We start from the raw sequence: 14,882 nt of genomic DNA, 5'->3' as shown, positions 1-14,882 counted from the left end.
AGATTTACAAGTCGCTATCCATTTCTAAATTAAACAAAACTTGTAAGTGCTCCAGTTTAGACTTTTGCGGTATAAGGAGTATAGTAATTTTTATGTACCAACTGTACATAAACTGGATATGTTACTATAGTCTGTGATAAACACTAAAATATTTTGAAAATTTTCACCAGTGCTAATAGTCACCAAAAACTAGTGAATTACATTTCTGGAGACACAGTATCTTCGTCTTTATTTTCTACAAGGACTCTTCTTCTACGAGCCGATAGTGTGTAGGTCCCTGCACTCAGCAGGGTGAGTCCGACATAACCCAGGGCTCTTTCCCCGAGTGCCCTGGGTATGCTTAAATGCATTCTCCACTATAAAAAAAAAAAAAAAGGGTATAGAAAATAATTACCACCATTACTTTACAAATGAAGATTATAAGCTACTTATAAGCACACGAAAACAGATACGATTCTTAAATAACGCTACACGGTTCAGATTGATTTATGCAAAGCTTCCAATATTGCATCAAGTCGAGGGTTCGATGCGATTCTGTGCTAGCTCCTGTTATCGATTCGCTTACACTCAAATGGATTTATGCATGTGAAATGAGGTTTGCTTGTACATGGCTGCTGACCGACTTGTTTGGGTGAGAGAAAAGATTTCTATAGATTATGACGACTAATATATGGGACGCTTATAAGGACATACTATGGAAGAAATGCAGCTAAAAATTTAATTTAAATATGAGGAAGAATTCCGAATTTCAAAGGACCAATGTAAACGGAATTTATTTACACGCTCAGCCGCTTCGGAAAAGCAGCTTTATAGAAGTGTTAGTAAAATTGATTAGTTACGCTGTCTAGGATGGCGCCAGATGAGGTAATTACAAATTCATCTGTAAAGGCAATATAACGAGGTATACGTTATTCCTTTTTTACGCCATAGTAGACCTCGTCAAGTAGCCTCATAGAAAACGTTGATGTTGTATTAACCGTCACACGCATTATGTGTTTGCATATGGACGCCTTTATACTACAATAAAAAAATGTAAATTTTATAACATAAAATATTGACATTCTTGAATGGAACACTGCTGACCAGAATTAGCACAGAGTAAATCTATTTAAAATTCTTTAAAAAGTCGACAACTCGTTGTTGCGAAGGCTGTAGAGCGCTGCAGTCTTGAGTACTTAATGGTCTTATAGTATTAGCCTATATTTTTAATACAGTTTAATTTATGTAATCACTTCTTTTCAGTTATAAGTTAAAAATTGTGCCGTTCGCTTAATAATCTGCAAAGGGCCTTTCGTAATCGCGCTTATGTTGCGGTTTTAGGTAAAAAAAATATTGGCAAATAGTGTAATTTAAATAAATAATGTGTTATTTAGCTTTCCTAGAATTTCATCAGTGGCTGAGAATTGAGATCTTGTTGCAATGATTCTAATTTTATTTTCCGACCTTGCACTAAAACAACTGCTTTTATTACCACCAAACATGGCTAAGAACTGGTATCTACGGTGCTATAGACAAAAAAATACCTACACATTTTGAACTATTGATACCTACTACTTTTTCGAGAGAAAATATTGGTCTAATTATGAATACAAATATTAAGCTGATAATGCCTCTCTTTCGTCAGAGTTCCAAAAACCTTAGTAGGTATGTATCCCTTTCTTATTATCCTTCGGCCACAGATGAAAAAAGTCAGTTATAAGCCCAAATTATAAGCTACCTACTTGCCAGGTAATAAAAGACCATTAAATAATTAACATTTTAAACTCTATTGACGAAAACTTATATTGTGTGCTCAAACGCAAGGCAGGCAAAGTCGCGCATATTTTTTGTTTGAGTTTCTACCTGTTCCGGTGATATTGAAATTTTTAACTGATGATGCATTTTACAATGCTGGTGTGATTTAATGTTATTTTAGTTTATATTATCTCGATTGTGACTAAATTTTGTTTGGAAAGGCTTTTTAGGACACGTTATAACTATACAAGTATACAGTTGTTCCTGTAAATTTATTTTATTTCAATCCATTCATCTAACAAAACTTAGAACTATAGATGCCCTTTAAAGATCTTTGGTATCTTCGTAGTTATGAATACCTAATTTGTCTTTTAGTATTAATTTATTACAACTATTGATAATTCCTTAAATTTTATCGTTAATTTTACACGATCCAATAACATTCAAGGCAAGGAGACTTAATAATTGTTTACTTGCTTCGTTTCAAGGCGAACACTTTTTAATGGACAATTCGCATTTTATCGAGTGAAACGAAAGATCACAGTGTCAAAGCAAAGTTACGTCATCCCGTTGTAAAACATTTTATCTAAATCTTTATTTGACGAAGACTAATTAATATGGGCGACCTTTGAGTACGGTATTTAGTCAGTAATTAACTAATAACATGGAGTAACATGTTATGTTTTTCTTGACTTCGATAGTTATGAGTGGGTAAATTAGGATCTATAAATAGTTTTGGCTGGAGGTGGAGGATTTTATACGCAAGATATACACGCAATTTATATTGAAGTAAGTGCTTATATGAAGATGATTATTTCGCCCAGGGTTAGAGAATTGGATAGGATAGTATGGGTAAGATATAGGAACGGGTTGAGAAAATGTCACTAAGTACATATTATTAGGCTGGTTGCAGAGCTTTACCGACCGTCAGTGCGTACCGTCGGTCCTGACGATACGCATCAACAGTTGTATGACTATGACAATACGCGTGCGTATGGTCGGTCTAGCTATGAACGGTTTTGTGAATTTCCATACATATATGACAAGCGTGACTGACATACGCACTGATGGTCGGTCAAGCTCTGCAACCAGCGTTATATGTGAAAGCATGTTATAAATATGCTGCTGTTTACTATTAATTGTTATCACTGTGAAAAATTGATGTGTGTGATGTGATCGAAATGTTCCCACAGGAACGCTGCAAGTTTCCATTGTAAAAATTAGCTTTTTTATGAAAAGAGAAAATGAAAATAAATAAATAAATAAATAAATAAAAGTGGAGGTAAGGGCGGCCGTACACGGACCGCTTCAAGCAGTTGAGACCGACCGCTTGAAGCCGCGATCGCGCGGTGAACTATAGGCATTCATTCACCGCCGTACACGTGACGGCTCGAGCCGTCGCGACCGCTTCAAGCCGTCAACTTCATGACGAAATTCCACCGTGCCGTTGACAACTTGCGAGCGGTCGTGAGGCATACACTGACTGCTCGAGCCGTTGACTGCGCTAGAGCCGTCGACGGCTCGCTCCTCCCCTGAAAATCAATGACTTGACTAGTCAAAAAATCAACCGCTCGAGCGGTTGATAGCGACGGCTCGAGCGGTCAACAACCGACGGCTCGAGCAGTTGACGCCGACCGCTCGAGCCGTCCGTGTACGGCGCTCAGCCGTTAACTGCTCGAGCGGTCCGTGTACGGCCGCCCTAACAGAGCAGACGTGTCACCTGATTGGTGATCAGCGTCGCCTATATTCACCGAAACATCATGAATTTATGCTCAGGTTTAATTTATAAGATCCATGTTTCTGGCGTGATTTAGTAATATCATACCAACTATTGGAACTTTCACATGCACAATAGAAGGTTCAGATTAGATGATTAACTTCTTATAACCTCGTAGAAGTACTTTTACAGCATGTGTTATGTATACAAAACATTTTGCCTGAAATTTGCTTAGTATGAAAATATAATACTTAATTTTGATAACGATCGGTAATGTACGCGACAGGAATTTAAAATGTAAATGAAGCTCTTAAGGTGTTTGATAAACTTCAATCGGAGTCACATCGCGTGTGCGTGTAGAATTAACGAAATTGTAATTCACGATAAAAACACGTCGTGTACCTAGTACTTTAAATGTAAATAGTAAATGTAAAGTTTTTAATAAAAGTAATTAAACAAGACTGTACAATTCAATATTTCCTTGTTTTATTTTTACGACCATAAAGTAATAGTTTTCTTTAAATATTACTTAATATTTTGCCTTAACAACAAACCTGACACTGTAATTAACAGCTTTACACCAACACAGACCTTAGTTTAGTTTCATCTATTTGTGTAAAATGCGACTCCTACACGAATTCGGCGCTTCTGGATTCTTTCGTAGCTAGATTAAAACCAGAATTTTTGTGTCCTCTCATTTAAATATTACAAAGTGAAACAATGTTTTATGCTGATCATTCTTGCATGCTTGTAATCCACGTTGATTAAACCGCGTCACACGGCTGCTGAACTCTCTCTGTAATTAATTTAATAGTGAGGTATTCATTACGGACTAACATTAATTAATTGTTCATAACACTGATTGACACGTCCGGTGTCGTGGAATGTACGCAGCGAGTGAGCGTTGGGCGTTCGATTTTTTAAAATTCGAATCTGTATTTTTTTCTTCATTGATTTGAACTGTAAGGTTTATATTCTATTTTGAAGTTAGGTAGGTAGACTAATAATTAATCTGTAATTTTATTTACATAAATAAATTTTAAACTACTAATTTTAAATAGCTTTCGCATCTTAAAGCGCGTCACACACGGTGAAGATACTATAATATTTTATGTTAAGATTCTCTAATATAAAACGTTATTAGTATCTTAAGGTATCCGGTAATATACCCACAAAACGGGTCATTTGTAACAGGATGACGGTTCTACAGGGGTCTTAGTACGCAATGACAAAAATAAAAATGATGGTCAGAACGCTGATACCGGATACCTTAAGATACTATAACGTTTTATATTAGAGAATCTTAACATAAAATATTATAGTATCTTCACCGTGTGTGACGCGCTTAATGCTTTTCATAAACTGGTTTAATAGTTTTAATTAAAATTTTATTAAAATGTAAAAAAGTAGTAAATTCAACACACACATTTTGATTAGTACGAAGATAAAACCGAACTAAATTTACCGCCCTGATTTTAATTTATGTAGGTACACAGAATTTGGTCAAGTGAATATATTTCTTGTTACCAACACATAAGTCATACAGTCGCGTGTAAAAAAATAACAATACAGGGCATTCTTTGTAGAGCATTGTTTCAAGTTGAAATTGCAGTGTGGCTTTAAAGATTTTGCGGGTGTTATTGTGCTCTATCGAAGCTCTTTTATGGCCGAGTAGCTTTCGGTTCTCTTAGGGAAATATGGCAGCTCTAAAGTCTAAGAGAATGTTAATTGTACCAAGAAGTACCTATAGTTTCGAGAACAGTAAGATTTTTCATTAAGATATTTTTATATGAGTTGAAACTGATTTCGCTTTAGCCATAAATAGCTGTCTTTCGTCATTGTGAATGTTCGGTCAAATAAAAATTCGCCAAACTGCATACTTATTTTACATTAGTAGTAAATGATAAGTGCTAAAGTTTGAGTGGCAAACTTCATGTATCTTCTGGGCTGTGTAATTTATTATGTATTATTGGTTTCGGTTTGATATAAAGGTATGACTCGGTTATTCCCACTTTCATTCAAATAACACAACCGTTTCCTTTGCCGGTATTTAATGTGAGGAAGCTAAGCTAAGCTTTGAAGGGTTATGTTTCGAATGAAGTCTTTGCTGTATTACTTATATTATTATGATACAAACTGTTTGGTCGTACATATAACTAATGTATTCTAGGACCCAGAGAACGTCTGCATTTTTCCCTAATGACTATAGTTGGATATTTTCAGCTTGCGCATTAAAAAGCTGATGGTTATATGCAGTAGTGTAAGATCCTAGCCTAATGACGCCATCCATTTGTTCCTTTTACAAGGATAGAAGGCTAGATGGCTGGAAAAAGTTGATTGTCTCGGGATGCGTCTATTAGATGATAACTTGATGATAATGAGCTTTTTCTTTGACAGCCAAGATCGATGTTATTTGATACAGCCTCTTTATACTGTCTTGTAAACTTGTTAAGGACGCAATAGCAATGGAAATAAGAGAAGCGCAATCTTACAAAGAACTCTACACTAAGTTTTCTAAGCGTTTTAAATGATTTACGCATAATTTGCGACTAAAAGGTGTTGTATGAAACGTCAATTTTTTTAACGGTGTTTATTTTTACGCAATGGATAATCTTCTCATACGTTATAAGAATATTGCCTGTGCAAATCACAATGATATTTATTATTGTATATTTATAATAAACAATAATAAATTCTATGTACATTTAATCTTAATACATGCAGTGTAAATTAAACGAGTGTCGAAAATACTATAATGAGCCGAAATTCGACCACCGACCTATCCCAACATTAAAAACGTATAACGTTAGTACGTCAAAATCAAAATCAAATCATTTATTTGCAATCAAACATGGTTACAACACAACAGACAACTTACATAATATAATAACTATAATATGTGGTACATTTATTGTGACATTTTGAACAATGTCTCCTATGCTAGGAAAAAAACCTGTGTTATAGGAGACATTCATCCGTCCTTTGTTACAATTTACGTAAGGATTTATTACTAAGACTATGCAAGTTTTCTAAAATTTATAACGGTATCAAAAACATGGTAAATATTCATTAACTAAAATAAAAATATATATAAGTAAGAAAACATTGTAAATATCGTTGATAGAAGATGGATAGAGGTATAAATATTAAAGAAAGGAAGTGTATTGATTGTGTGTGTGTGTGTGAGTGTGAGTGTGTGTGTGTGTGTTTGTGTGTTGTGTGATTTATGTAAGTTAGTTATGTAGTAAGTTGTTTTAGTACGTATACGATACTTAAGTAGTTCTTATTAAAATTATTGTCTTCTTCCAGGTATACACAGCACTGTTCAAACCGCTGCGCGTCTCCCGCCGCCAGTTCCGGCGCGTGCTGATGTGCATGCGCAACGTGCGACACCTCAAGTGCCACGAGCTGTACGCGCACGAGAAGGTCACCAAGGTGGACAGCCTGTCGCTCGTGCTGTCTGGCAAGTGAGTGTTCTAGAAGCTTCTGGTAAAATAGATTTGGTAGAGATGAGAATAGCTTTGTAAGAAGTTTGACACTGAAAGAAGAAAGAAAGAAAAAATGTTTATTTGGCAAAATAGTGAGACACAATACAGTAAAAGCATAAAAAAGAATTACAAAAAAGAAATGAATAAACAATACAAAAACAAAAAATAAAACAATGTTAGATAAAAGTGCCCCCGTATCGCCAAAAAGGATCGAGTTCAGCATGTGCCAGGCATATGCCTGGCGCTGGTTTTCGACAAGATCCCTATAAGACCCGACTCACGGATGTGAGACGACGCAATGATAGTATGTAATAGGTAAAATAGTGTTTTTATTATGAAATGCATATGAGTGTGTGAAAATTATATATATATATTATATATAAATAATTATAAAATAATACAATAAAATAGAACATACGTATAATATATATCTAATATATAAAAATCAATGCCACTTTTCGTTGTAATTCCATAACTCGAGAACGGCTGAACCGATTTCGATAATTCTTTTTTTATTATATTCCTTGAAGTACGAGGATGGTTCTTATGTAGAGAAAACGTTAATATGTACCACGGGCGAAGCCGGGGCGGACCGCTAGTTATAATATACATCTTGATAATAACTACACGCAGGCTTAAATAAAAATAAAAAAATAAATAAAAAATAAAAATTTTTTAAAAAATTATCTATGCCATAAATGTCAAATATAATAATAAACCACACAATAAACAGACTAGACACTAGCTTATTCTACGCTGCTCATCGATTAAGTAGTTTCTAAGTTGTTTCTTAAACGTATTAACATCGGTGGGGGCAAGTCGTTCCATATTTTTGATGCTGCATAGCGGAAGCTGCCTCTAAAAGTAGTCGTTCTATGTTGAGGAATAATAAGTGGCTGAGCGCAACTTCTGCATGCAACATCTCGACTGCTCGTTGTCCAGTTGAGCTTTTCGTACACTGGACCTACCTACTATACTACCTATAAAGTTATAAGATATTTTTGCCACTACATAGTCTTATCATAATGGAGGGCATGCATACATGTTTTTATAATATAACGATTGATGAGATGCATGAAGTCTGAAAAGTTGCGAAATTATTAAGTGCTAATTGCGAGAATTGAAATAGCATGCACACAATAATTAGCAAATATTTTGACGAAAAGTGGTCAGCTAATTGGTCATTAGAGAGCAATTTGTAAAATTCCAATTCATCAAAACTGTTTTTAGAAGATTTGCGGTACAAATGTCATCAATCATGTTCCAAAGCATGATAAAGAATGAATGCGTAAAATTCAAATATAAATTAAGCGGAGTTAGGCTGGGTCGGACGCTGTGACGGTAATCGGCCAATAAATCTAATTATGCACACATTTGCAGAGTTAAGGCTGACATCATCTCACTGCGCGTGAGTCGTGTCCTAACGATGAAATTACTTTTTAAATGTTTTTAAGTTCCGTACTGATACAAAAAAATATATTTATTAGTCAAGAATGGAAAATGAGTACGCACTTATACACAAAACGAATGCATAAATGTGAAAATCACAGATTTCGATGGATTTTTGTACAAATTTATTCATTTCTATAAAAAATGCGTATTGTACTGACGCGACGACTTATAACCGACTGCAATGCACTTATAGCGTAATATAAATTGATGACACTAAAGAAATCAATCAATTCCTTGTTATCGTAAGTACACCCTTCCTACAAGTTCCTAAACGATGAATCACCGTTCTCAATCATTAATATATATTACTCTCACATTGGTGTTATTAAACCTATTTGCGATGTTTCGCACTCCAGATGTGCTTCTAAGAAGCGATATCTCTCACTTGTGAGTCATATACTTAACTTCCAAACAGGGCTCGAAATAACTGTAATCCTAGCTCTGCTATAAATGAGTTGATGGAATTAAATTAGCTCAGTTTATTCCGTAACTATATACTCTACCGTATTTTTCCTAGTTTGTCCTGTATCAGATTTCGTATCTTCCTCATAAATGACAATAAACTGGTTGGTTTTTTGTGATTGAGTAAGCGCCGATTTTTCAATCCTTGGTTAAAATTTATGCGTCCAATAAGGTATTACACGAACATTTTAAAATGTCACCTGTAAACTGTCAAATACGAACAATTAGAATATATTTTTGAAATGGTAGTTTAATCCGTTATTCAATGAATAAATTTTAACCAAGGATTGAAAAATCAACCCTAAATGTAATAAATGTTACATTGAAACGGTCTCAGTTGATACTTGATAAGCTGATCTCTAGAAAAGTAAATATCACAATTGCCCAATCAAGACATAAGTGATATTGTAAGTGTAAAATACGTTAAGAGCTAATAGGATTCATGAAACGTAGGTTAGGTAGGTAGGTCAAACTCACTATTACAAGCGAACCATTTTTATTGTCTTAAGATGGGATAAACTTTCATAATATCCCGGACTGTTGAATGATTAGAACAACTACGTTACTATAACTTACTACAAGTCACAAAGGCATCTTAAATGTGATTAAAGACCAGCCGACACAGCCAGTAAACATTGACTTCACAAACAACGTATTTGAAACAAACACGCTGGATGGTGTAATCTGCACTGAACTTGACACTATCTACCTGACACGTGGTATCGTGATACAATGAACCGCAAGATAGTGGCTTTTGCGTATCACGTGTTTGCTAGAAAAAGCTACGTTTTATGTAGATACTAGTACTTCTTTATTGAGAAACTTCTGGAGAGTTCTTCTTGAGATGCTTGGTGCTTCCAAATTGGTTTGTTGCGCTTCGAAAGTGTTAAGCTTTGTGAAGGTGGATGGTAGATGATGATTCGTAAATAAATATTTACAGAATGTTGACACTTCTAGGTGTAAATATATTTACAGGACAAGTAAATAAAATGAAACAGTCCTCACTATTCTGAGAGGTTAATGACGTACTTAAATAAGTTATAGACATTTAAGTGAGTATATTCAGAGTAAAGTAGGAATTATAATGAGAAATAAATAGAGAATCCTAAAATCCCTAATACGTTATTGATACGGACTATCTCATAGTGTTCAATTATGTAGATCGGGTAATGGAAACATTAATATAGAAGCATAAACCCTTATCTATCCATAGCAATTCAATGGGTTCAGTTAAGCAATAAAATGCATAATAAATGTAGAACTGAACAATCTATCAAGTCTGTTGACGACGGTTATCAAAGTGAATTTAATTACTGCCTGGTAATTACTTTGGTAATTAGATTTAACGCGAGCTCACAGTGTCGCTATTCAACGATTGAATTGTGCCCGTGCTATACAGAATCCTGTAGTCTCTATTTATTATATTTGCTTACCAACTCCATCTATTCTAGGTGTATGTATTTCAAGTGTATTTTGGATTTTTTGGCTTACGATTTATTTGGACAGTTGCGAAAACGCTTGGCTAACAACCAAATGAGTTAAATTTTTGATTGTTTTAGTTCTATAATGGTTTACGTAACTTGAATTAAATATTTCTGTTACATCTTTCTATTCTACTTTCATCAAATAAAATTAATCTTTAAAACTATGTTGGTGAAGAAATCATTCATCTATCAGTGATGTATTTTCTGTTTCTGAATAGGACTATCAATCTGAACTCCGGACTAACAATGATGTTCTTTTGTAACACCAACAACAATGTTTTGTCATGTATAAAATTTAAGCGGATTCAAGATGCACAAGATAAGTTCGTTATCTCGAAGATTCCTCGTATCGGCAGTTGCCAAAATCGCAACTCGTTAACGTGGAATTTATGAAAAGTTTATGCAGTACAGATGCCGCGTCAATTGCCGCATCGAAAGTTACCTCATCGGTGACCTTTCATATATTTGTGAATAAAAAAATAATGTCCACGCAATCGATTGGTTTAAGAATTGTTACTGAGACATTGATGTACGAAGAGAATTAAAATAGGTAATGTTTGTTGCAAATTTTCACAAAAAGCCCTTGACGTATTTAAATGAAACTTTACAGTAAAATAAGTTATACATTACAATAACACTTGGGCTTTCCAAGAAATACATGAAATTGCCCGCGAATGAAACCGCGCAGGACAGCTAGTGCATGATATAGGAACATACGATGTTCCATTTCATGTACACGTGTAGCGTTAACTAGGACGATATACATCCTTGAATATCCCACCTCTCCAGAGTCCGTGTCTCTCGTTTTAGTCAGAAAACTTGTGAAATTTCAAAAAAGAAGAAGCTAATGAGTTTAATATCAGATACCGTTAGGTCTATATGCGAAATACGATCTTAAGCTCACAACAAATCGATTACCATTTATTTTGCATGACAACTTATAGAAGCTCGATTTGTACAATTGACAAGGCTAATTTCGATTATTCTTCAGTTATTGATATTGTTGTTCAAACAACATTATTGAAATAATAATGGTTCAATATATCAATATGAAACAATAGCGCTAACCAATAAGTCAACTTTGAATTGAAATTGAAAATTCGTAGAAAAGGGACTCAAAGCCTTACAAATGCTGATTACTTGATATTACTCTGTGATTGGTTTTGAAAAGTACTAGATTTACATTGTAATGTTGTCTAGCTTTTTTTTATTAATCTTGTCATTTTCTTTTGAATTATTATTAATCATCAGCACAAAATTTCCAGAAGTTTGAATTATTAAGTGATTCTTTTCTTAAGAAATACCTATTAAAGAATATAAAATAATTCTCTTCTTCCTATCCTATATTATGTTACTTACCTACCGGCAAGTAATTCTTTACTTATATTGTACAGCTGTAGCCAATAAATGATTGATGAATATAACACGACTTGCTTCAGTGTCGTATGGTATTTGGATAGCATCGTCAGGGGATCGGGTCAGGGTAGCGCAAACATTGGACAGATCTGCCTTATGCGGTTTATTTCTCAATGTTTGATTTGCACACGTTGTTTATAGTTGTGTGTATTGACGTAGTGTGTGAATTTTGAGCATATTGAGGCTTACGCCTTCATGTACTGTTTTTGTACTAGGGACGATTTCGTGTTTCTAAATTATTTTGATGTGAGAAATTCCGATTCGAAATTCAGATCAATTAAATATGTGCTACAATCTGCTTGTTTTTGTTATAATTAATTTCTTAGGTATGAAATGAGCGATACAGAAATCAGAGGCGGCTCGCCCTAAGGAGCGCTGGTGCAGTGAACTCCCATAAATAATTATAATAAAATCATACTCCTTAATTTCATTATTAATATTAATTATTACTATTTAAAATCAATCGTAATCGTAAAAAAACTACTGGCAATACCAATGAATATATCCATCATTCCATCATCCCATACACCTGTAGGTATAATACTGTATTATAAAACGCGCGTAGCGGAGCGCTCACGATTGCGCTCCAATGAAAAAATATTTAGTACATTTTCTAATACGAAATCCAATAGGAGTGAAAGAGATAGTTTTGTCAGAGTCCTGCGCGTGAAACAGAAGATTTTCTATGAAAATATAGCAAAATTCGGAGCGCCGCTCCCGCAAACGTTGCCGGTTCGTTTTTACCGCGTGCCCGGGCGCCCGTAAACAAGACAGCGATTGCGGCTTGCGCGCGATGTTGCCACTCATACATAAACAAACACTCTAGTCAACTTGCACGCGCGCAAATGTAGGGTAATTGCGCTGGTTTGCCGTCCAGCTTCTGTTTTCGTCCATTTGACTGACCTGCTACAATCACGTGCGTAAAACTTGAATACAAACCTACCTTCCCGCGCAAGTTTGCACTTTTTACGGTCCATAATGTTTAAGCAACAGTACTATCAACATTAAAATTTGATTTGACAAGAAGAGAGTTCAAAAAATTAACGTAAATGTGGCCGCTTCGCATACGTGCCTTGCAGATGTCATCGCGCGAGAGAAAAATTTGCCGGCGAGAAAAGTTCATGGTAAGGTAAATCACTGTTTTAGCTAGTTTACGTAATGTTTTTGGTACGTATGTTTATTTATAAGCATAATAAACGCAATTATAAGTGTTTATCATACATTTTTATAATACTCTTCGAAATATTAAGTGGACGGATACTAGGTTACCAAATTCTCAAAATATTTGGTTTTCGTCCAAGTGGACGGAAACTCAAACAGCTACGTGAATATTTGTTAGGGTCATTTTACTTTATCGGACCTTTAAAATACTGAATAGTTTCTCCCGAAGTGATCTTTATTGCTATTAGTTTAGTTTTTTTGGTTTCCGTCCACTGCTATGTCAGTGCTGCCAAAATAAAAAAATATTTAAAGAAGTGGACGAAAACTAAATTTAGCTTTAAATGTTTTAGTTTTCGTCCATGAATGAGTATTAGAGTATCCAAAAATTAAATATAGCCATTCTTTTGTTTTACTTTTCGTCTATTTTTACGTATTGAAAAGTTTTCTATTCAGTATCTTCCTTATAAATAATTGGTGAGGGCCAGAGTGTTGTAGGTACCTAATATTGTCATTCATTCAGTCATGTATCATTCTCCTTATGTGAAGTAGAGTCAATTATTCGTAGCATAAATGGGGGTAGGTCAGACATAATACACTGTATTTTTCTTGATTATCATTCACTTGAGTATCATCTTTTATTCTAGGTCTGTTTTGCCAATGCAGTATTTTTTTATTATACTTACTCAACGTATCCTCAGAAAGATCTTACTGTTTTTAGATGGCCTCGAAGGAGTCTAAGAAATCTAGAAAAAAAAGACGCTGCGTACACTGAAGATTCTGTAGCTAAAACTTATTATTATGGCTGTGTGTTTATAGTACGTTTCATTTGATAAACAAAGTATTAGAATGAAAATTTTTGTTGTTAGAATGAATATTTCTGTTTTTTTATGTTATTTCTTAGTCCTGTAATTATTACTTGTTTCATTTACATTGTAAGGAACGCATTCCTTTCTTTATTACGAATGATTATACAGTCATCACTAACGCCTATAAGGACTGCCAAGTGCTACATAGATCTCATTGTTGACTAGTTATATTGATTATTATTAGTAAAACCACAAGTAAAACTAAACCTGGGTAGTGAAAAATTGTAATGTTAATTAAATAAACGTATATATTTACCTGTAATTGATTTTAAACTTAATAGTTGACCTACCCTCCTTTTTCTACACGGTGGTCGAAAACTAGCTTACACTAGGACGAAAACCAGTTTTTTTGGACGAAAACTAGCATTTACCCTACTTTTGCAGAAAATAATTTAAATAAAAAGATACATCAAAATGATTTATTTTCCCTTAATATTATCTTAAAGAAGACTATATAAGGACTTAAAAAAAAATTATATGTTTAAGGAAGGGTGCTCCAAAATATTTATTTCGTATCACAAAGTTGGCAACTCCTATAATTGGACGAAAACCAGCGCAATGACCCTATATTCGGGAATTTTCTAATTAAAATCATAAGATACGTGTTGACTGTTGAAATAGCCTGTAGTTATCAGTATTACTTGTGAGTGTTAAAATGGACAATTATAATGTGGCGTTCATTAAAAAGTGTGTTAAAACGTTACAAATTCGGCTTGAATTGAAAGCTAAGGGACCGCCACGGTCTGAACTTGATTTACGCAAAAATGTACGACAGAAACGAAAACATATACGCGTGTGTTTAAATCCGAACAATATGTGAAAACACCGTGGTTGTGTGATTGTGATGAACATGAAAGCAACAAAATATTTTGTTTTCCGTGTCTTTTATTTGAAGCGGGCGAGCCGGCGGAGGTGAGAGTGCTTGGACTGAAACGGGCGTTGACGACTTAGCTCATCTTTCAATCAAGATGAAAAAACATTCACAATCTCGGTAGGTACCATTTGTTGAATGAACTGCAATAATTGGCGTCTATCGAACGACAAGACATTCGTAAAGCATTAGATTCCGCGTACCGAAAGTCAATACGCGAGTTCAATGACC

At 34.6% G+C, this 14,882-nt stretch overlaps 1 protein-coding gene across 2 annotated transcripts in view; it reads left to right on the top strand.

Annotated features, from left to right (window-relative positions):
• The window catches only part of LOC123696614 (blood vessel epicardial substance), a 42,789-nt gene that overhangs the window by 14,069 nt on the left and 13,838 nt on the right, over window positions 1–14,882 (top strand). For both annotated transcript variants that reach the window (XM_045642923.1, XM_045642924.1), the window contains exon 2: window positions 6,761–6,918. In XM_045642923.1, coding sequence (XP_045498879.1) covers window positions 6,761–6,918 — 158 coding nt within the window. The remainder of the gene's footprint in view (window positions 1–6,760; window positions 6,919–14,882) is intronic.

The sequence above is a fragment of the Colias croceus genome, chromosome 13, assembly GCF_905220415.1.
Source record: "Colias croceus chromosome 13, ilColCroc2.1".
NCBI classification, from domain to species: Eukaryota; Metazoa; Arthropoda; class Insecta; order Lepidoptera; family Pieridae; genus Colias; species Colias croceus.
Note: the sequence above shows the minus strand (reverse complement) of the source record. Positions and strands in the feature narration are given on the sequence as shown.